Source organism: Erythrolamprus reginae, unplaced genomic scaffold (genome assembly GCF_031021105.1).
Source record: "Erythrolamprus reginae isolate rEryReg1 unplaced genomic scaffold, rEryReg1.hap1 scaffold_145, whole genome shotgun sequence".
NCBI lineage: Eukaryota > Metazoa > Chordata > Lepidosauria > Squamata > Dipsadidae > Erythrolamprus > Erythrolamprus reginae.
Genome location: NW_027248550.1, coordinates 88,840 through 112,841, shown reverse-complemented (window position 1 = coordinate 112,841; position 24,002 = coordinate 88,840). Strand labels below are relative to the sequence as shown.

General features: G+C 45.6%; 1 protein-coding gene across 1 annotated transcript; it reads left to right on the top strand.

The window, feature by feature from the left end:
* The first annotated feature begins 387 nt into the window (after positions 1 to 387).
* On the top strand, positions 388 to 20,871 carry LOC139155932 (zinc finger protein 585A-like). The gene is made up of 5 exons (XM_070731311.1): positions 388 to 541; positions 3,892 to 3,974; positions 13,153 to 13,841; positions 14,803 to 14,917; positions 17,295 to 20,871. Exons 3-5 carry the CDS (start codon positions 13,158 to 13,160, stop codon positions 20,237 to 20,239), a joined length of 3,744 nt encoding a protein of 1,247 aa, XP_070587412.1. The 5' UTR covers positions 388 to 541; positions 3,892 to 3,974; positions 13,153 to 13,157; the 3' UTR covers positions 20,240 to 20,871.
* The last annotated feature ends 3,131 nt before the right edge of the window (positions 20,872 to 24,002 follow it).

Below are 24,002 nucleotides of genomic sequence, written 5' to 3'. Positions count from 1 at the left end.
TAACTAACTAACAAAATGCACACGGTCCTTTTATGGGAACATCTCACAATTGGCACACCCAGTGAAAAAAAACCAGCCCACCAACAACCAAACCAAAGGTACTTTGGTGGTTCTGTTTTTGATATGTTAAAATAAAACAAAACATAACCGAAGTGGTGTTTTATTTTATTTTAACAAATTATGGTTTTTTTTTAAATACCAACCCGCCAACCACCAAAGTGGTGCTTTGTTCAAAACGAAAAGAAAATAACAGCCTTTGGTTAACGTCAGGCACAGAAGCGGTAGGAGAATCCAGTGAGAAAACGCGGCCGCAAATCCGTAGAGCTGCAGCATCCTAGAGCGGCTCCCGCGCCACAGACCACAGAGTTGATGGTGAAGAGCGGTCAAGGGGACGGACGGGCGGGGCAAGCCATATTCCCCGATTTCCGGCCTGGGTTCTTCGACGGGTCATCCCCCCCCCCCCCCCCCCCTTGACGGTGAATCGCAAGCTCCATCGGGCTCCTTCGTGCTCCGGAGCGGCAAAGCAGCGGTGCAAATAAAGGTGACTTCGCCGAAGGCGGGGAAAGAGGCGCTGGTGCTTTTCCCGGGGCAAAGGGGCGCGTGCAGCAAAAACAAAGCGTGGGCTGGAGATTTGGAAAAGGGTGGGGGCTTTTTATCCCTCCCCTTCCCCCTCCCCTCCCTTGCTTGGATTTTTGCAGAGCAGTCGAGCGGCTCGATTCCAAAAGATCCCCAGGATCTGCTCCCTTAGCTGGGGAAGGGCCCGCAGGAGACCTCCCCCTTCCATAGGGACTCGGTGACTGCTGTCCCGGTGGTGCACCAATTTATAAAAAAAAATGTTTAAAAAAATTAATAGGTTTCTTTAAAAAAAAACCTGCTAATAAGTGTGAACTTTTGACTTGCCTTCAGAGACTTGCCAGGAGAAACAAAGTAGCGGGTGTGTGGCTGTCGGGGGAATCCATTCAGATTTAATTAGATCCGCCTTCCTTAATAAGTCTATTTAATATTGAAGAAGGAGGGAGTTATTCTCCAAAGTCCCTGAAAGCAGGACAAGAAGTAATGGATGGAAAGTAAATCAAGGAGAAAAGCAACATAGGAGATTTTTTTTTGGCATTTTAGAACAATTACTCAATGGAACAGCTTGCCTCCAGAAGTTGTGAATGCTCCAACACTGGCAGTTTTTAAGGAACACTCAAATAACACATCCTAGATCTGAATGAATGAAATATTCTCATTGAATACTTTGTTCTGTACAAAGTTGAATGTGCACAACAGCATGTGAAATTGATTGTCAAATCAGTGTTGCTTCCTAAGTGGGCAGTTTGATTTCATAGAAATTTGAGTTATATTGTGTTGTTTAAGTGTTCCTTTTATTTTTTTGAGCAGTATAGAAGAGGGAGCCAAACTATTCTCCAAAGCACCTGAGAGTAGAACAAGAAATAATGGGTGAAAACTAATAAAAGAGAAAAGCAACCTGGAATTAAGGAGAGACTTCCCAATAAAGAGAACAATTAACCCTTGGAGCAACTTGCCTTCAAAAATTGTAGGTACCATGAAAGTTTTTAAGTAAAGAAATATATGAATCAAGGCTACAGTATTCATGATAAATGAATGCTGGTTTTTTGGCAAGATTCAGCATTTTAAGATGGTAACTTTTGTTGGCATATTCTCGATTTCCAGAGAATTTGAGTATGTGGGAACTTACCACCTTCCTAATAATTTATAGAAACAAGATTGCATTGAGTTCTTTTATGTGTGTGAATTTCCCCCCCAATTTGCTTAGGGCTTCATTTCTGTGAGATTTTTCCCATTCAGAATAACAAAACAATAGACTTTGGAGATCTTCACCTATAAAAAGATATTGACATATCACCTACAAAAAGATATTGACAAAATTGAACGGGTCCAAAGACGGGCTGCAAGAATTGTGGAAGGTCTTAAGCATAAAACGTATCAGGAAAGACTTAATAAACTCAATCTGTATAGTCTGGAGGACAGAAGGAAAAGGGGGGACATGATCGAAACATTTAAATATGTTAAACGGTTTTAAATAAGGTTCAGGAGGGAAGTGATTTTAATAGGAAAGTGAACACAAGAACAAGGGGATACAATCTGAAGTTAGTTGGGGGAAACATCAAAAGCAACATGAGAAAATATTATTTTACTGAAAGAGTAGTAGATCCTTGGAACAAACTTCCAGCAGACGTGGTAGATAAATCCACAGTACCTGAATTTAAACATGCCTGGGATAAACATATATCCATCCTAAGATAAAATACAGAAAATAGTATAAGGGCAGACTAGATGGACCATGAGGTCTTTTTCTGCCATCAGACTTCTATGTTTCTATTCCACCCCTTGCTCAGGCAGGAAACCTATACCATTTCAGACAGTTTTCCTGTCTCCTTAAAAATGTTCTGGGTTTAGGTGCTTTTTTTATTTAACCGGGTCTAATTTCCTGCCACTGAGCACTTCCCTTTCGGAAAGCTTTTTATCCAAAGACTTTCAGGACGGCCCCTTAGATTTCCTTTGCTTACATAAATATCTGAGATCAAAACTAACCACATTTTTTGTGATCTATCAAAGCCTGGGTTAACTTGGCAGAGTCACAGTTACTAATGTCCTTGACAATTTGGATCTGATGCCCTTCTCTTTTCTCTGCAAATATCTTTTTCTGTATTAAATACAGAATGTATGACTGTGAGTAGGAAACGGGAGGAAGAAATGTTGCCTAGGAAATAAAGAAGCGAGGCAGGAGCCCTCAGTGGGTCAATGGTGAGAGGAAGGAAGGACCCACAGGAAGAATATGAGTATTGTATTGGCAGTTCTGTGTTAGCAAAAACTTCAGAAGAGAAGGATTTAGGGGTAGTGATTTCTCAAAATGGGTGAACAGTGCAGTCAGGCGGTAGGGAAAGCAAGTAGAATGCTTGGCTGCATAGCTAGAGGTGTAACAAGCAGGAAGAGGGAGATTGTGATCCCGCTATATAGAGCGCTGGTGAGACCACATTTGGAGTACTGTGTTCAGTTCTGGAGACCTCACCTACAAAAAGATATTGACAAAATTGAGTGGATCCAAAGACGGGCTACAAGAATGGTGGAAGGTCTTAAGCATAAAACGTATCAGGAAAGACTTAATGAACTCAATCTGTATAGTCTGGAGGATAGAAGGAAAAGGGGGGACATGATCGAAACATTTAAATATGTCAAAGGGTTAAATAAGGTCCAGGAGGGAAGTGTTTTCAATAGGAAAGTGAACACAAGAACAAGGGGGCACAATCTGAGGTTAGTTGAGGGAAAGATTAGAAGTAATGTGAGAAAATATTATTTTACTGAAAGAGTAGTAGATGCTTGGAACAAACTTCCAGCAGACGTGGTAGGTAAATCCACAGTAACTGAATTTAATTCTGTGTGACACAGAATGCTGGACTCGATGGGCTTTGGCCTGATTCGGCATGGCTCTTTGTAGGTTCTTTTGTTCTTATTTCTGATTTCCAGTTGATTCTGCTCAGAATGTCGCAACGCAGTCTCTTCAATGAATGCCCCCCCCCCCGTTCCCTTTTTTACAGTAAAAAGTGATTTTTCTTATTCTGATTATAAATACTGTGTTTCCCCGAAAATAAGACCTTGTCTTATTTTATTTTTTTTGTACCCTGAAATAAGCACTTGGCCTTATTGCCATGCACTCGAAAGCCTGATTGGGCTTATTATCAGGGGATGTCTTATTTTGGGGGGAACAGAGTAGACAGTTCATTATTTTATGGGGAGGAGCCGCTTGCTTATCTCTTTTGATTCCTTCTCCACTCCTTTGATGGGTTTTTTTTTGTTTACTTTTGTTTACTTTTCTTTAGTAAAACCATCTGGTATTTTTTTTAACATCCCACTTGTCTCCTGTAGGGCAATTATGAACTGAATCTTCCGAAAGCTGCAAGCTTAAGCCTACAAACGAAGCCAAGGCTTAAGCAGGGCTGAGAATAAAGGTAAGGAGGAAAAAAAAACCTTTCCCCAAAGTTTGGCAAAGTGAAATATAATATAAATATTAGATTAAAAGTGGGGAAGAAAATTTCAGTCTTTCAGTTATAGAATTCTTTATTGGCCAAGTGCGATTGGACACACAAGGAATTTGTCTTTGCTGCGAATGCTCCCAGTGTATATAAAGGAAAATATAGATTTGTCGAGAATCATGAGGTAAAAAACGCTTAATGATTGTCATAAGGGTCAAATAAGCAATGAAGAAACAATCAATATTAATAAAAATCTGGATACAAGCAACAAATTACAGTCAGACAATCATAAGTAGGAGGAAATGGATGATAGGACTGATGAGAAAAAACTAGTAATAGTAGTGAGGTTTAGTAAATAATTTGACACTCGTGAGGGAATTATTGGTTTTGTATAGTGATGGGGTTTGGGAAAAAAATGTTCTTGTGTCTAGTTGTCTTATGAGTAAGGGGAAGCACTTAAGAGAAGGGAAAAGAGAGTAGGGGCGGCATACAAATCGAATGAATGAATGAATGAATGAATGAATGAATGCATTGGCGGGACCCAGGGGAAGAGCCTTCTCTGTGGCGGCCCCGGCCCTCTGGAACCAAACCCCCCCAGAGATTAGAATTGCCCCCACCCTCCTTGCCTTTCATAAGCTACTTTAAAACCCACCTCTGCCGTCAGGCATGGGGGAATTGAGATCCTCTTTCCCCCTAGGCCTTTACAATTCTGTGCATGGTATGTATATATGTATGTTTGGTTTTTATATTAATGGGTTTTTAATCGTTTTTAGTATTAGATTACTATTGTACACTGTTTTATTGTTGCTGTTAGCTGCTCTGAGTCTCCAGAGAGGGGCGGCATACAAATCCAGTAGATAGATAGATAGATAGATAGATAGATAGATAGATAGATAGATAGATAGATAGATAGATAGATAGACAGACAGACAGACAGACAGACAGACACACAGACACACAGACACACAGACACACAGACACACAGACACACAGACACACAGACACACAGACAGGTGATGATAGGTAGGTAGGTAGATAGATAGATAGATAGATAGATAGATAGATAGATAGATAGATAAAAGGGAGGAGAGAGAAGAAGTTTAAACATTTAAATATGTCAAAGGGTTAAATAAAGTTCAGGAGGGAAGTGTTTTTAATAGGAAAGTGAACACAAGAACAAGTTTAGTTTAGTTTAGTTTATTTAGATTTGTATGCCGCCCCTCTCCGCAGACTCGGGGCGGCTCACAACAGAATAACAGAAGACAATTTCAGCAAATCTAAATTTCTACTAAAACATTTTAAAAACCCCATTTTCTAAGCACACATACATACACACATACCATTCATAAATTGTATATGCCCGGGGGAGATGTCTCAGTTCCCCCATGCCTGACGACACAGGTGGGTCTTAAGGAGCTTACGAAAGGCAAGGAGAGTAGGGGCAGTTCTAATCTCCGGGGGGAGTTGGTTCCAGAGGGTCGGGGCCACCACAGAGAAGGCTCTTCCCCTGGGGCCCGCCAACCGACATTGTTTAGTTGACGGGACCCGGAGAAGGCCCACTCTGTGGGACCTAATCGGGCGCTGGGATTCGTGCGGCAGCAGGCGGTCTCGGAGATATTCTGGTCCAGTGCCATGAAGGGCTTTAAAGGTCATAACCAACACTTTGAATTGTGACCGGAAGTTGATCGGCAACCAATGCAGACTGCGGAGTGATGGTGAAACATGGGCATACCTAGGTAGGCCCATGACTGCTCTCGCAGCTGCATTCTGCACGATCTGAAGTTTCCGAACACTTTTCAAAGGTAGCCCCATGTAGAGAGCATTACAGTAGTCGAACCTCGAGGTGATGAGGGCATGAGTGACTGTGAGCAATGAGTCCCGGTCCAGATAGGGCCGCAACTGGTGCACCAGGCGAACCTGGGCAAACGCCCCCCTCGCCACAGCTGAGAGATGTTTTTCTAATGTGAGCTGTGGATCGAGGAGGACGCCCAAGTTGCGGACCCTCTCTGAGGGGGTCAGTAATTCCCCCCCCAGGGTAATGGACGGACAGATGGGATTGTCCTTGGGAGGCAGAACCCACAGCCACTCCGTCTTATCCGGGTTGAGTTTGAGTCTGTTGACACCCATCCAGGCCCCAACAGCCTCCAGGCACCGGCACATCACTTCCACCGCTTCGTTGACTGGGCATGGGGTGGAGATGTAAAGCTGGGTATCATCCGCATATTGATGATACCTCACCCCATGTCCTTGGATGATCTCGCCCAGCGGTTTCATGTAGATGTTGAATAGCAGGGGGGAGAGGACCGACCCCTGAGGCACCCCACAAGGGAGAAACCTAGGAGTCGACCTCTGACCCCCCACTAACACCGACTGCGACCGGCCAGAGAGGTCGGAGGAGAACCACTGAAGAACAGTGCCTCCCACCCCCAACCCCTCCAGCCGGTGCAGAAGGATACCATGGTCGATGGTATCGAAAGCCGCTGAGAGGTCAAGGAGCACCAGGACAGAGGATAAACCCCTGTCCCGGGCCCGCCAGAGATCATCCATCAACGCGACCAAAGCGGTTTCCGTGCTGTAACCGGGCCTGAAACCCGACTGCTGGGGACCTAGATAATCGGCTTCTTCCAAGGACCGCTGGAGCTGGAGCGCCACCACCTTCTCGACAACCTTCCCCATAAAGGGAAGGTTGGAGACTGGACGATAGTTGTTAAGCACAGCTGGGTCCAGGGAGGGCTTCTTGAGGAGGGGGCGCACAAGCGCTTCTTTATAGAGTGATGGAAAAACTCCCCTCCCCAAGGAAGCGTTGGTAATCTCCTGGGCCCAGCTCCGCGTCACCTCCCGACTGGCTGAAACCAGCCAGGAGGGACACGGATCCAGTAAACAGGTGGCGGAACTCACAGCTCCAATGGCCTTGTCCACTTCATCAGGTGTCACCAGATCAAACTCTTCCCAGACAGGTGGACAAGTATCTGCCCCAGTCACCTCGACTGACTCGTTGTCAGTCGACTCTGTTTTACAATTGGAGTCGAGGTCGGCCCGGATCCGAGCGACTTTATCAGCGAAAAACGTGTTAAAATCCTCGGCACTACTCTGTAAGGGCTCCCCAACTCCCCCCTGGTTAAGAAGGGAGCGGGTCACCCTAAACAGAGCGGCCGGGCGGGATTCCGCTGATGCAATCAAGGCGGCATGATACGCGCATCTTGCCGCCTTGAGCGCCACTTTGTAAGTCTTAATAAAAGCTCTTACAAGTGTTCGGTCGGATTCAGACCTACTCTTCCTCCATCGCTTCTCTAGACGTCTCTTTTGGCGTTTCAACTCCCGGAGCTCCTCGTTGAACCATGGAGCTCTACGGGGTCTAACGCCACGGAGAGGTCGCAAAGGCGCAATCCGGTCAAGAGCCTCCGCAGCAGCCGTATTCCAGGCCTCCGCAAGAGACTCCGCCGAACTGTGGACGAGTGCCTCTGGAATAACCCCAAGCGCCGTCTGAAAGCCCTCTGGGTCCATCAGGCGTCTGGGGCGGAACATCTTAATTGGTTCCACCTCCCTGCGGGGAAGGATTGGAGCCAGGAAGTCAAGCCGTAGTAGAAAATGGTCTGACCATGACAAAGGCAATACTTCTAAGCCCCTTAGTCTCAGACCATTACTCAATTGCTCGGAAAGGAATACCATGTCAGGTGCGTGCCCTCCCTCGTGAGTCGGACCCTGTACTACTTGAGTCAGGTCCACGGCTGTCATGGTGGCCATGAACTCCTGTGCCAACCCAGAGGTTTCGCCGAGTGACGGCAGGTTGAAGTCCCCCAGGACGATGAGTCCGGGGAACTCCACCGCCAACCCGGCTACCTCCTCGAGTAGCACAGGCAGGGCTTTTGACACGCAGCTGGGAGGCAGGTACGTGAGAAATAAGCCCACCTGAACCCCTAAGTCCAACTTCATCAAGAGAGACTCGCAACCTGCAATTTCCGGTGCAATGAGTCTACGCAGGCAAAGGCTCTCCCTGGCTACGATAGCCACTCCTCCCCCCCTTCCCTGGGGTCGAGGTTGATGCCATATCTGAAACCCGGCTGGGCAAATTTCAGAGAGAGGAACACCTCCCTCCGGGCCCAGCCAGGTTTCAGTAATGCATGCCAGGTCGGCCTCCTCATCCAGGATTAGATCCCGGATGAGGAGAGCTTTATTTACCACCGACCTGGCATTAAGCAGCAGCAACCTGAGTCCAGGGCCAGAGTTACACTCATCACCAGCACCCAAGGTTGTGCTCACAGAGCCAGAACAAGGGATCGTTATTACACAACGATCCCTCGTTCCCCTGGAACGGCTAACTCTGTGGCCCCCGCCATATCTGCCTCTCCCCAGCAACACCGGGATGTTCTGACCCTCTGTCCCCCCAGAGATAGGTGCCTCCTCCCCTCCTGCCTCTCCAGCGCCAGGTGGGCCAACTATGTTACTTGCATCCTTCCCATTCATTTCATCCATATTATAACCCCATCCATCCCATCCATACCCATCGTTCACTCCATACATACCACACCCTCCCCAAATGTCCATCATTAACCCCCCCAAAAAATTTAGTTAAAATATAGAACAATTTATAGTTAAAAATACTAAAATTAGAATACTAGTAAAAATAATGGATATAAAAATATAAAAATATATAAAAATATGAATAATAATGTAATAATTTAGTTGATTAAAAAAGTCCAATCTAATCAGTAATCTAATCAGTAATATATAAAGTGCATATGTAGAGAATATAGGAATATAGAAATTTGGTTAGCAGCAACGTCATATCAGTTCTCAGTCTCTAGTTCTGGGTTAATAGCATGTTCTATGTCCCCGACAAGATAAAAAAGAAAGAAAGAGGGGGGTTAGAATAGGGAAAAGTCCCAGTCCTGGGTAGGTTGTCTCCTCTTGATGTAACCCGATTCCGCCTCCGACTCCTTGGCTCCGCCCAGGACCCCCGGTTCTCGCCCCTCGTTGGTCTGCACTTTCTGTTGTTGTCGCTGCAGTCCAGGTGATATTGTTGCAACTCCCTTTGCCAAACAGCACTGCAGGACCACCAAACATTCATACAGCTCCTCGCAATACAGCCTCGGCGTCGCCCCGACATCCTCCTCAGCTCCTCTCCCTTCGCAGGCCTCGCTTTCAGTTCCTCTCCCCCTCGCAGACCTCGTTCCCAGCGACGGAAGTCGGTCCGGCCTCTCCACGCTGGCCCTTCGATTGGCAGACCTTCCGGCGCTGGGCGCTCCCACCAACAACGCACCAGCGTCCCTGGCCCACCTCCGACATCTCCAGCCAGCACAGTCCAGGACACTCGCCTCTCGTTCTCTCACTCCTCACTCCTCTCACTCCTCACTCTCCTGCACAATCTGAAGTTAGTTGGGGGAAAGATCAAAGGCAACATGAGAAAATATTTTACTGAAACAGTAGTAGATGGTTGGAACAAACTTCCAGCAGATGTGGTTGGTAAATCCACAGTAACTGAATTTAAACATGCCTGGGATGAACATATATCCATCCTAAGATAAAAATACAGGAAATAGTATAAGGGCAGACTAGATGGACCATGAGGTCTTTTTTTGCTGTCAGTCTGCTATGTTTCTAAGTGAAAGAAAGCAGAAGAGGGAGAGAAGATGGGTGGATGGATGGATGGATGGATGGAAAGAAGAAGAGGAGAGAAGGAGTAAGAAATAATCAAGAGGAGAGAAAGGCAGAGAGGGGAATGAGAAAGACAGACTGAAGAAATGTATGCCGCCCTGAGTCTTCGGAGAGGGGCGGCATACAAATCTAATTAATAATAATAATAATAATAATAATAATAATAATAATAATAATAATAATAATAATGGAAAACTGGTGTAAAGCAGGATACTTATTTTTTTGGGGGGGCGGGGGTATAAAACTTTATTTTTCTTTCAATGTACAATAAAATATGATACTGATATATGACTGACTGATTTGAAATGTATGTACAGTATATGTATATTATTAAGTATCTCAAAATGCGTATTATGAGGTATGGATGGTGTTTGTGGAGAAAAATAAAATAAAAATTTTTAAAATGTAATATAAAACCCAGGAGTTAAGTTAGAAGAAACCATCAAAAGGCTAGAATTTGGCCTTCGCACCTCACAAGGTGTTGGGGTTTTTTTGTGGGGAAAATACAAGTAGCCCTCAAGTTAAAATAATTCATGGGGACATGATCGAAACATTTAAATATGTTGAAGGGTTAAATAAGGTTCAGGAGGGAAGTGTTTTTAAAAGGTAAGTGAACACAAGAACAAGGGGACACAATCTGAGGTTAGTTGGGGGAAAGATCGGAAGCAACGTGAGAAAATATTATTTCACTGAAAGAGTAGTAGATGCTTGGAACAAACTTCCAGCAGACGTGGTAGATAAATCCACAGTAACTAAATTTAAACATGCCTGGGATAAACATATATCCATCCTAAGATAAAATGCAGAAAATAGTATAAGGGCAGACTAGATGGACCAGGAAGTCTTTTTCTGCCGTCAGACTTCTATGTTTCTATGTTTCTATAATCTACTTGGCTTAAAGGATTATAAGAAAATTACTTTTGGGAATAATGTGCTCAACAGATTTGTAAGACTCAAATAATAAGTGAATTTGAAGACCAGTCAGTAAAAGTTATTGTAATGTTTTAATAGAGAAAAGCTATATTTTAAGAGGTTTTTTAATCTATAAAATATTATATGTTTTTACAGTTACTTTGTGAAAGAAAGAGATATAAGAGCCCCCATTGAATGATTACAAAGTAAAAAGAAAAAAAAATGTATATATTTGACAATAAGCTTGATTTTGTGCTGGAAACTATGTATTGTTTTTAACTTTGTGTTGGAGAAATTTTTAAAAAAAAATTATGATGGAAAAAAAATCAAATCAAATCCAAATAAATGGAAGGCTGAGTCAACCTTGAGTCCTGGTGAGAATCCCAACTGCCAAATTGTTGGCAGCGAATGAAAGTAGTTTGTAAGTGCTATATTCTAATCATTGCGCCATTGCGGCTTTATTCATTCATTCATTCATTCATTCATTCATTCATTCATTCATTGCATTTATATGCCGCTCGCTCCAAACAGACTCTGAGTGGCTAACAGTAGGAATAAATACAACAGCAATAAAAACAGTTAAAATCTAATAATAAATTATTGTTTAATATATAGCTTTTAATTTTTGGATTTGTACTGCATAGTTTATTGTTGTTGTGAGCTGCCCCGAGTCTTCGGACAGGAGCGACATACAAATCTAATAAATTATTAATTCTTATTATTATTATTATTAAAAACCAACAGTACAATAAAACAGTAATGATATAAAAAAACCATACAAACTTGCAATCAACCTAATTCCAGGCCTGCCGGAAGAGCCAGGTCTTAACGGCTTTCCGGAAGACCGGTAGGGTGCGGATCTGTGGAGGCAGTTGGTTCCAAAGGATCAGAGCCACCACAAACAAGGCTCTTCCCTGAGGTCCCGGCAACCAACATTGTTTGGCGGACGGGACCTGGAGAAGGCCGAGTCTGTGGGCCGTTACTGGCCGCTATGAGGGAGGAGGCGGCCCTGTAAATAGTCTGGCCCTGAGCCATTTGGGGCTTTAAAGGAGATAACCAACACCTTGAATTGTGTTTGGAGACTGACTGGCAACCAATACAGCGCGCGTAAAGTTGGAGTAATACGGGTGTAACTTAGTACACCCGTTATTGCAAGCACTGCTGCGTTCTGCACCAGCTGAAGTCTCCAAACGCTCTTCAAGGGTAGCCCCTTGTAGAGCGCATTGCAATAGTCAAGACAAATGTCTCACTTAGCAAATGTCTCACATCTCAGGGACCGCCTTCTGCTGCACGAAACCCAGCGACCACTTAGGTCCCACAGAGTAGGTCTTCTCCGGGTCCCGTCAACTAAACAATGTCGCTTGGCGGGACCCAGGGGAAGAGCCTTCTCTGTGGCGGCCCCGACCCTCTGGAACCAACTCCCTCCAGAGATTAGAATTGCTCCCACCCTCCTTGCCTTTCGTAAGCTTCTTAAAACCCACCTCTGCCGCCAGGCATGGGGAACTGAGATATTCTTTCCCCCTAGGCTTCTACAATTTTATGCATGGTATGTCTGTATGTATGTTTTGGTTTTACAATAGGGGTTTTTAACTGTTTATATTGGATTGTCATGTGCTGTTTACTACAGTTGTTAGCCGCCCCGAGTCTACGGAGAGGGGTGGCATACAAATCCAATAAAATCAATCAAATCAAACTACTAGATAAATGGTCAAAGCAATGGAAACTGCAGTTTAATGTTTCCAAATGTAAAATAATGCACTTGGGGAAAAGGAATCCTCAATCTGAGTATTGCATTGGCAGTTCTGTGTTAGCAAAAACTTCAGAAGAGAAGGATTTAGGGGTAGTGATTTCTGACAGTCTCAAAATGGGTGAGCAGTGTGGTCAGGCAGTAGGGAAAGCAAGTAGGATGCTTGGCTGCATAGCTAGAGGTATAACAAGCAGGAAGAGTGAGATTGTGATCCCCTTATATAGAGCGCTGGTGAGACCCCATTTGGAATACTGTGTTCAGTTCTGGAGACCTCACCTACAAAAAAGATATTGACAAAATTGAACGGGTCCAAAGACGGGCTACAAGAATGGTGGAAGGTCTTAAGCATAAAACGTATCAGGAAAGACTTAATGAACTCAATGTGTATAGTCTGGAGGACAGAAGGAAAAGGGGGGGACATGATCGAAACATTTAAATATGTCAAAGGGTTAAATAAGGTCCAGGAGGGAAGTGTTTTTAATAGGAAAGTGAACACAAGAACAAGGGGACACAATCTGAAGTTAGTTGGGTGAAAGATCAAAGGCAACGTGAAGAAATATTATTTCACTGAAAGAGTAGTAGATCCTTGGAACAAACTTCCAGCAGATGTGGTTGGTAAATCCACAGTAACTGAATTTAAACATGCCTGGGATAAACATTTATCCATCCTAAGATAAAACACAGGAAATAGTATAAGGGCAGACTAGATGGACCATGAGGTCTTTTTCTGCCGTCAGTCTTCTATGTTTCTATGTTAAACGGTGGGCTCAGTTGTGGTTGTAAGTTGAGGACCGCCTCTTACTTCGAGAGATGGCACTGACGCTCTGTTTGCGTTCCTAGGCGCCATGATGCTGGGACAAGAGGAGGACCCTGGAGGAGACAGCCCGCCCACCCTCACACCCGTCTTCTTCTCCAGAAGCACAGCTACTCAGCAGGAAGTGAAGGTGGAAAACCAAGAGGATTTGGGCGAACTCTGGGAGACTCGGTGGCAGGAGTTCCTGACTACGGTGGAAGTCCCCCAGGCCCTCCCGGAACCTTCCCCTTGGGAGGACGCTCACATCTTCCTCACCTCCTTCGAGCAAGTCGCCAGGGCTTTCCAGTGGCCCCAGGAGGAATGGGCGGCCCGTCTCCGTCCCACCTTGGGAGGGGACGCCGAGCAAGCCTACAGCAGCCTGGAGGCGGGAGACAGGGAGGATTACGTGAAAATGAAGGCGGCCATCTTGCAGGCCGACGCGGTGAGCCGGGAGAAGCAGCGGCAGCACTTCCGGTGCTTCTGCTACCAGGAGGCCGAAGGGCCGAGGCAGGTGTACGACCAGTTGCAGAGCCTCTGCCGCCAGTGGCTGAAAGTGGAGAGACACTCCAAGGAACAGATTCTGGAGATGCTGATCCTGGAGCAGTTCCTGGCCATCCTTCCGGCCGAGATGCAGAGCTGGATTAAGAGACATAACGCGGAGAACAGCGCCCAGGTCATTTCCCTGGCTGAGGATTTCTTGCTCAGGCAGTGGGTGCCAGGCATAACGGAACAAGAGGTAGGTGCGCGGGAGCTCTTTCCCTTCTGTTTATTTTTCTCCGACATTGGCTGCGATCGGACAGGAAGCGGCAAAGTGGAGCGCGGGACGAAACATACAAAAAAAGTCTGGAGGCAGTTGGTTCCAAAGGGTCAGAGCCACCACAGAGAAGGCTCTTCCCTGAGGTCCCGGCAACCGACGTTGTTTGGCAGACGGGACCTGGAGAAGGCCGACTCTGTGGGTCCTTACTGGCCGCAACGAGGCATGATGGGGGAGGCGGTCCCGTAAATAGTCTGGCCCTGAGCCATTTAGGGATTTAAAGGTGATAACCAACACTTTGAATTGCATTTGGAGACCGAATGGCAACCAAGGCAGCGCGCGTAAAGTTGGAGTAACATGGGCGTAACGAGGTGAATGAATGAAACAGCCCCATTTGGGAGCATCAGTTGGGAACCTCCTGACGAAAACGTGAAACCTAGCAAATCATCGGGAGTTTGAAACCTTCTCTTTCTCCCTCGTAACTACAATAGTCCTCAATGTATGACCACTGTTGAGCCCAAAATTTACGTTAAGTGAGAATTAAGTGAGTTTCGCTCCCATTTTACGACTTTCCGGGCCACTTTGGCTAAGTGTTAAATGAAGAACGCAGTTGTTAAATGAAGCTGGGTTTTTTTCATTGACTTTTATTTCAGCAGCGGTTTGCTCCCCGTTCGGACTGGTTCTTAGGACCGGTAGTGCAGGCAGGTGGGTAGTATGCTCCGCCCACCCACCTGGTATGTTTCTGCACATGCACAGAAGCATTGCAAGTACCTATGTAAAACAGTGGCAAAATAATTTACAACCCACCACTGCTTTACTTGTGTTTGTGTGTTATATACCCAGGTCTAGAGGAGGAGAGGTTTGTCATCACGGGGCTAAGTGCTACTGCTGTTATCGCTGCTCTCTCTTGCAATCTCTTAAATCTGCTTGGTTATTCCTGTAGGGACAGGAGCTTGGTCCGAGGTCTGAAAATATGCAACTCCTGGAGAGAGGGCCCTCCGATGCCGGGCAGAAATTTTCCAGGGAGCTGAAGATTGAAGATGATGATGATGATGCAGGTAAGATTTGAGGCGTTTATTTTAATTTAAGGCCTTTTGCAGGTGGGGGGCTGCCCAATCTAGGTGCTCAGACTCTGGAGCAGCATTTCTCAGCCAAGGCAACTTTAAGATAATAATAATAATAATAATAATGATAATGATAATGATAATAATAATAATAACAATAACAATAACAGTAATATATTATTATTATATAATAAATTATTATATTATTAATACTGTAATATATTATTATTCTTAATATAATAATTCATTATATTATATTATTATTATTATATTATATAATAATAATAATAATTATTATTATATAATATTATAATAATAATATAATATAATGAATTATTGTATTAAGAATAATATATTATGGTATTATTATTATTATTATTATTATTATTATTATTATTATTTATTAGATTTGTATGCCGCCCCTCTCCTTCCCCTTTGTCCTTCTGTTCCAAAGCAAAAATATATATGTTTTTGCATTCACCCTGGGCCGCCGCCTTTGTCATAAAGTAGTGCTTCTCAGCCCCGGCTGCTTTAGAGCGCTGGTGAGACCACATTTGGAATACTGTGTTCAGTTCTGGAGATCTCACCTACAAAAAGATATTGACAAAATTGAACAGTCCAAAGACGGGCTACAAGAATGGTGGAAGGTCTTGGGCATAAAACGTATCAGGAAAGACTTAATGAACTCAATCTGTATAGTCTGGAGGACAGAAAGGAAAGGGGGGACGTGATTGAAACATACGAAGAATGGTTGCAGGGGCTGGGTATCTGCATTAACAGAGGGACATAGAATCAAGATCACATGTTACATGTTATTATCACTTGGTAAGGCCACACTTGGAATACTGCATCCAGTTTTGGTCACCACGATGCAAAAAGGATGTTGCGACTCTAGAAAGAGTGCAGAGAAGAGCGACAAAGATGATTAGAGGACTGGAGGATAAAACACGAAGAATGGTTGCAGGAACTGGGCATGGCTAGTTTAATGAAAAGAAGGATTAGAGGTGACATGTTAGCAGTGTTCCAATATCTCAGGGGTTGCCACAAAGAAGGGGGAGTCAGGCTATTCCCCAAGCACCTGAGGGTAGGGCAAGAAGCAATGGGTGGAAACTAATCAAGGAGAGAAGCAAATCCTAAAGTCTTAGGAGAAAATTCCTAATAAGAAAACCGATGGAATGGTTTGCCTTCAGAAGTTGTTGGTGCTCCGACAGTGGAGGTTTTTAAGAAGAGATTGAGCAACCATTTGTCTTAATTGCTATACAGTTTCTTGCTTGAGCAGGGAACTGGACTATACGACCTCCAAGGTCCCTTCTAGATCTGTTATTCAGTTATAACACCTTTTTTTCTCTTCTCTTTTCTTTTCTTTGCAACAACTAGTAAAAGCGGTTTTATAATTCTGGGCAGAACATCCAGGAAATAGATGTTTCCTGAAAAACCATAAAAGTCCAGTTGCCTCTTGAAAAAGCAACTTTGGGACATTCGTGGAATCGTTGCTTGGCATTAGAGAAATATATTTCAGCTGTGGCGAGGGGGGCGTTTGCCCAGGTTCGCCTGGTGACCAGTTGCAGCCCTATTTGGACCAGGAGTCACTGCTCACAGTCACTCATGCCCTCATCACCTCGAGGTTCGATTACTGCAACACTCTCTACATGGGGCTACCTTTGAAAAGTGTTCGGAAACTTCAGATCGGGCAGAATGCAGCTGCGAGAGCAGTCATGGGCTTTCCCAAATATGCCCATGTCACACCAACACTCCGCAGTCTGCATTGGTTGCCAATCAGTTTCCGGTCACAATTCAAAGTGTTGGTTATGACCTATAAAGCCCTTCATGGCATCGGACCAGAATATCTCCGAGACCGCCTTCTGCCGCACGAATCCCAGGGACCGATTAGGTCCCACAGAGTTGGCCTTCTCCGGGTCCCATCAACTAAACAATGTCATTTGGCGGGCCCCAGGGGAAGAACCTTCTCTGTGGCGACCCCGACTCTCTGGAACCAGCTCCCCCGAGAGATTAGAACTGCCCCCACCCTCCTTGCCTTTCGTAAACTCATCAAAACCCACCTTTGTTGTCAAGCATGGGGGAACTGAGATATCTCCCCCAGGCCTATACAATTTATGTATGGTGTGTTTGTATGTATGTCTGCTTAGCAATGGGGTTTTAAAAATATTTTAAATTGCAAATTACTAGATTTGTTATGAACTGTTTTATTGTGTTGTGAGCCGCCCCGAGTCTACGGAGAGGGGCGGCATACAAATCTAATGAATAATAATAATAATAATCAGATGTCACGATGCTGATTAGTTCTGTTAAGTGTACTTCTTGTGGGCCTCGGGGCCTCTCTCACCCGGAGATGTGTTTGTCATTTCTGCAGGTATTTGGAAGCTGCGCGAGAGTGAAAACCACCTGCAGGAAAGCACAAAGCAAGCAGAGCACCACGGGGCTCCCCCGGAGAGAGCGAATAATGTTGCTCTGCCGTGTTACGATCCAGAAGAGATCCTTGGAGGGCAGCCGGGAATGTACCACACGGAGGGGAATCCGTTCATCATCAATTACGAGCAGGACGGCAGAAAAGCAGAAATCATAGTCTTCTGCTCAGACACCCAGAAGGAGAAAAGAAGAAAACAGTGTTTGGTGTGCGGGAAAACCTTCTCACGGAACTCGTACCTAACCCAGCACCAAAGGATCCACACGGGGGAAAAAGCGTACAAGTGTGTCCGGTGCGACAAAAGTTTCTACCACAAGACGGCCCTGAAAAGGCACCAGAGGACCCACAGTACTGACGGAGGGAACCCTAATGTCTCTTGCGCCCAGCCGGGTGAGGATTTAGCTCATCCTCCCTCGGACAAAACCGCAGAGAACGTTTGCAGCGAGTGTGGAGAGCAATTCGACAGCGTGCTGGACCTAAATGTACACAAAACAATCCACCAGGATCAGAATCCCAACAGCAGGACAGGGAGTGGAGAGACATCTGGAAAAACCCAACCTCTGGAGCTGAAGGAACAGCCAACGGACGTTACCCCGCAGAGACGGTACAAGTGCCCGGACTGCGAGAAAAGCTTCATTTGGAATTCGTCGTATCACCGGCATAAAAAGATCCATTTGAAGAACAAACCTATCCCGCTTTCGTACGAAAAGAAAATCTTCAAGCCAGGGTCTCATCTCATGAAATTTCGGCCTTTCCCTGTCGGAAAGAAACTCTATAAATGCCCCGAGTGTGAGAAGAGTTTCCCGGCGCTCAAATCCTTGGAAAAACATAAAAAGTTCCACCAGAGAGCGAAACTAAATAGCTCCTCGCAACAGGCGCCCGACAGAAGAGAGAAAACCTGCTCGGAGTGTGGGAAGTTTTTCGATCGGATGTCCCATCTAAGAAGGCACCAGCGGGTCCATACGGGCGAGAATCCCTACAAGTGTCCGAAATGCGAGCAGACTTTCATGTGGCACGCGACTTTCCAAAGACACGTGAAGGGCCATAAGAACCAAAAGCCGAAACCTCCGGTGCCGTCGGTGTCTGTTTCGCAAGACAAAGCTGCCGGTAATGAGTGTTTGGAGTGCGGGAAGACGTTCAGACAACACTGGGACCTCGTACGACATTGGCGGATCCACACTGGTGAGAAGCCCCACAGGTGTACGGAATGTGGGGAGTCCTTCATGTGGCCGTCGTCGCTCAACCGACATCGGAAGAAGGTCCACAGGGGGAAGCGACTGGTCCCCCTCCTCCAAAAATTACCCCTGGGACAAGGGAGTTCCTACAAATGTTTTGAGTGCGGTAAAAGTTTCGACCGTTCCTCGAGCCTAATAAACCACCGGCGCGTCCACGCCAGGAAGACCTACCCGTGCACCAGCTGCGAGAAGACTTTCATGTGGGCTCGCTCTCTTCTGAGACACCGAAAGAGCCACGAGACCAAGAAACCAGGAGACCCTTTGCCCCCCAAATCGTCTCCGCAGGAAAAGTCCTACGTTTGTTCCAATTGTGGGAAGAGCTTTGTCCACTCGTACCTCTTGGTCCGGCATCAGCGCATCCACACCGGAGAGAAACCGTACAAATGTTCGAAATGCGGCGAGAGCTTCAGGTGGGCTTCCTCGTTTAGCCTGCACCACAAGAAGGCCCACGCGGACACGAAGGTGGCTCACCTCCTCCCAAAGCAGGAGTTCAGGATACCTTCCCATCTCTCCAGCCACCAGAGCACTCACGCCGGGGAGAGGAAGCACAAGTGCGCCACCTGTGGGAAGCGTTTCTTCTGGCAGTCCTCGTTGTTGGTGCACTGCAAAGATATACACAAGATCGAGGAAAAGGAACAGGCCCCCGTTTCGCAGCCCGTGTCTCAGGGAGAAGGCAATTCCAAGCCCCAGCCCGTTTCCACTGAAGAGAAAGCTTTCAAATGCGCCAAGTGCGGAGAGAGTTTTTTGGGGGTTTCAGCCCTTTTGCGGCACAGAAAGATCCACGAGAGAGAAAAACTCGGGCTTTTTTTCGACGAGAGTCCGATCGTCCTGGGGAAAACGTACCCCTGTAACGAGTGTGGGAAAGTTTTTAATTGGCCATCTCGCCTCTTGAGACATCAGCGCATCCATTCCCAGGAGAAGCCCTGTCGGTGTCCTGATTGCGGGGAAAGCTTCCGGTGGGATTCGGCTCTTAAAATACACCAGGAGAAGGCCCACAAGCAGGAGCCAGCAGTCTCTTTCCTGCCCGAAGACGATGCGATCGAAGAGAAATGTCATCCGTGCGCCGAGTGTGGAGAAACCTTCACCTCCGTATCATCTCTCACGGAGCACCAGAGTATCCACGCGGGAGAGAAACTGGACGAATCCGGCCACTGTGAAGAGAAACCAGCCCTCCAGGAACCCCCGAAGGCTTGTAAGGAAGAACCGCCGAACTCCCTGCTTCAAAAGCTACCCAGCAGAGGTGGGGGCAGCTACCCTTGTCTCCAGTGCGGGAAAAAATTCTCCAAATTGAAGCTGCTGCAGAAACACAAACGGTTCCACCTCAAGGCGAAGCGTTACACCTGCAACGAGTGCGGGAAGCACTTCACGCAGTCCGCGAGCTTGAGGAGGCACTGGTTCGCTCATCAAGAAGGAAAGTCATTCCACTGCTCGCACTGCGAGAAAAGCTTCGTGTACAAAGACAGCCTCAAAAGGCACGAGAAGTCCCACACCGGGCTGGCGGAGTTAACCGTGCAACTTCTGGACAATGAATTCCTCACCGCCCCGGAATCGCCCCAACGCACCGCGTCGGAGTCCGGCATGTGTGACGGCCCTCTAGAACTCCAAGAGGAGATCCCCGTTCCATCCTTGAACGCTCCGGAGGTGGTGACGGCATGACCTCAAAACGGGCCGATCGATTAACAGAAGCCGACGTCGAGAAACTGTGCTGCGTATTTTGGCGGCAAACCTGAGGAAAGATCGCTAAAAACCCTGTCAGTTTTAACGGAAGGAAACCTTCCGGAATCTTCTCTGAGCCGTCACATAACGAAAGCCGTGGTCCCACCAAAGGAGGCAGGATATCAGCAAATCCCAAGTGGATCTTTGCCTGTCTGAGGCCCTGTTGGTTTGTTGGCCCCTTCATTACATTTCAAAAATTCCAACACGGATGCCCATCCAACATCTGGCTTTTGTTATTGAACGTGGCGTCATTTTAGTTGGCTCTTGTATATTGGTAGGTGCAGATAGTTGAGTTGAGTTGGGTGGGGCAAGGGGGAACAGACTCAGGGTTTCTAAATATATTGACAAAAAAAATAAGTAAAAAACAAGGAAATTTATTTGTGCCATGTGACTGAAAATACCGCGGCGTTGACTCTTGTGTGAAAGTCCTCAGAAGTGTGAGTAATACAATGGTTGGGAATTCTTTTGCATCGTTGGGACTTATATCGTCATGATCACAAATCTGTTACTTGTTCAGTTTTAATGGAGAGGAGCTACTAATAAAAACGCAGAGTGCAGAATGAAACCAGTAAGGCTTGTGTCTCCTTAGCAGTGATTTGTCTGCCCCACTTCATTGTCCCAGGGGGCTGCATCCTCAAGTTCAATCTCTGCACCCCATGGGAGATGAAAAGAAACCTGGAAGCTGGCTGTAATCCACATTGGGCTAAGCCATGATTTGTTTGATACATGGTGTTCTGCCGGCGTGTCCCAACCACCCGTAATTACAGGGTCGTTAGTCCAAAAAGATACACACCACACGATAGAAGGAAAACAAAAGGTCTTTATCAACAGAAAAGCAGAAACAACTCCCTTTTTAAATGTCAAAGGGATTTTCTGGTACACACAAGGCACAGGTTAAATGCAATCCAATTCCTCACCCAGTAACTGGGAAATTGAGTCCAGTTCCAAAGTCCAGAAATTCCACACACAGTCTTGAACAGGGAAACAGCAAACCACGATCTTGACGAAACTATGAATCAGATAAACTTCCACGTGGCTAAACCAGCATGCTGCTCTTTTTATCTGTAGCACTAATTACAGCAGCCCCACCCAACCACAGATGGCCTGACTTATCTCCTGTAATAATCCTTCAGTTGTTCTCTCCTGTGCATCACTCTTCGCATGCATGGGTCCGTCATAAGTTCTTGTTCAGAATCCAGGGAGGATAAGGACGATTGATCTCCTCCTGGGCTGTCTGCCAAACTCCCCTCTTCCCTGTCATTCACGCTTCCTTCGTCAGAGGAGACTTCGTCGGCAGATTCTGTCGGGAGCAAAACAGGCCTGGGGCATGTGGATGTTTCCCCCACATCCACCTGCACATTCCTTGGGGCAGGAGCTGGGCCAGAGCTAACCACAACACATGGTCTGTTGAATAAACCACAATTAGCTGGGCTCCCACAAGATACCGTTCAGAAGCAGAGGTCACACTAAGCTATAATTGGGAAGTGAGGGAGTTGTGGCGGTTTTATTTCAATGTTCTATGCCAGCGATGGCGAACCTATGGCACGGGTGCCAAAGGTGGAACGCGGAGCCATATCTGCTGGCACGAGTTGTTGCCCTAGCTCAGTTCCAACGTGCATGTGTGTGCCAGCCAGCTGATTTTTTGCTCGCATAGAGGCTCAGAGAGGGGTTTTTGGCTTCCAGAGAGCCTTCGGGAGGATGGGGGAGGGCGTTTTGTACTCTTCCCTGGCTCCAGGGAAGCCTTTGGAGCCTGGGGAGGGTGAAACACGACGTCAGGCCCAAAGTCATTATATGAAATAGGGTTAAATAAGGTCCAGGAGGGAAAGTGAACACAAGAACAAGGGGACACAATCTGAAGTTAGTTGGGGGAAAGATCAAAAGCAACGTGAGAAAATATTATTTTACTGAAAGAATAGTAGATCCTTGGAACAAACTTCCAGCAGACGTGGTTGGTAAATCCACGGTAACTGAATTTAAACATGCCTGGGATAAACATATATCCACTGTAAGATAAAATACAAGAAATAGTATAAGGGCAGACTAGATGGACTATGAGGTCTTTTTCTGCCTTCAGTCTTCCGTGTTTCTATGAAATCCAACGTGGGCCTGACACAGCTTGGGAGTGAGAGAGAGAGATGCCACCCCACATTCCTTTCTCCAGATGCCATAGTAACAAACACAGGAAGGAATCAGGAATCCTGTATAGGATTGGCCCTCATGACTGCCCTTGTGGGTGTGGGGATGTGAGATGGGGTTTTGACCCGGATGTAATCTAAGACAGTGTTTCCCAACCTTGGCAACTTGAAGTCCAAACACCCTATTTCTCCGAAAATAATTAATTTTTGTTCCCAAAGATGTCCTACGTCTTATTTTCAGGGGATGTCTTGTTTTTTTTCCAATGGAGAAGAATTCATATTTATCGCTGAACAACAACAAAAGAACATGTCATCACAAACCAGCAAAACCAGACAAACTGTGAATCCTATCAAGAATTTCTTACTACTACCGTACCATTATTTCCATGTACAACAATTATACTTTCTTCAAATATATGTTATATATATATATATATACAGTGTTCCCTCGCTTTTCGCGGCGGATGCGTTCTGAGACCACCCGCGAAAGTCGAATTTCCGCGAAGTAGAGATGCGGAAGTAAATACACTATTTTTGGCTATGAACAGTATCCCAAGTATCCCTTAACACTTTAAACCCCTAAATTGCAATTTCCCATTCCCTTAGCAACCATTCAGATTATTACTCACCATGTTTATTAAAGTTTATTTTAAAAAATATTTATTAAAAGCAGACGAAAGTTTGGCGATGACATATGATGTCATCGGGTGGGAAAAACCATGGTATAGGGGAAAAACCCGCAAAGTATTTTTTAATTAATATTTTTGAAAAACCGTGGTATAGACTTTCCACGAAGTTCGAACCCGCGAAAATCGAGGGAACACTGTATTCTGTTTGGGGATGCTGCAAAACGAAATGTCTCCTACATCTTACTTTCAGGGGATAATTATTATTATTATTATTATTATTATTATTATTATTATTATTAATTAGATTTGTATGCCGCCCCTCTCCGAAGACTCGGGGCGGCTCACAACAATAACAAAAACAATATAATATTAATACAAATCTAATATTTTAAAAAGTGTATATAAAACCCCAACACTTAAAACCATCCCTTTTTAAATTTATGTACCCCATTTTCCCTTCCCCCATTTACCTTTTGTTAACCAATAAACTTTATTTAAAAAATAAAAAAAATTAAAAAAATATAAAACCATACAACACATGCATGCCTTATATTAGGCAATTCTACGAAACCTCTCCTGTGTCTTACTTTCGGTGGTGACTTATTTTCGGGGAAACAGGGTATCTTCAAGTTGCCAAGGTTGGGAAACACTGATCTAAGGGACTCAGAGTTGAAATGATTCCAGTCGAATCCAGACATGGCCCCTATTAAATCCCACCCGGTGATAAGCACAGGCGTGGAATTGTTTAATTTCTCGGAATGCCGTTTTGGTTCGCTAACATACGAGCCTACTGGGCCCAGCAGGGAACCAGGCCGTTTTCAGCCTCAGGAGGATCTTCGGGAGGGGGAAAGGTTGTTTTCTCCCTCCCCAGGCATTGAATTATGGGCGTGGGCACTCGTGCATGCGCGATAGAGCACACATGCACTATTTTGGTACCCG

What these genes read in the sequence shown, in the direction of transcription:
- LOC139155932 (XM_070731311.1), top strand. Translation starts at nt 13,158, where the DNA reads ATGATGCTGGGACAAGAGGAGGACCCTGGAGGAGACAGCCCGCCCACC. An exon ending in CAGGCATAACGGAACAAGAG is followed by an intron (nt 13,842 to 14,802) that starts GTAGGTGCGCGG and finishes TTATTCCTGTAG; the next exon opens with GGACAGGAGCTTGGTCCGAG. An exon ending in AGATGATGATGATGATGCAG is followed by an intron (nt 14,918 to 17,294) that starts GTAAGATTTGAG and finishes TCATTTCTGCAG; the next exon opens with GTATTTGGAAGCTGCGCGAG.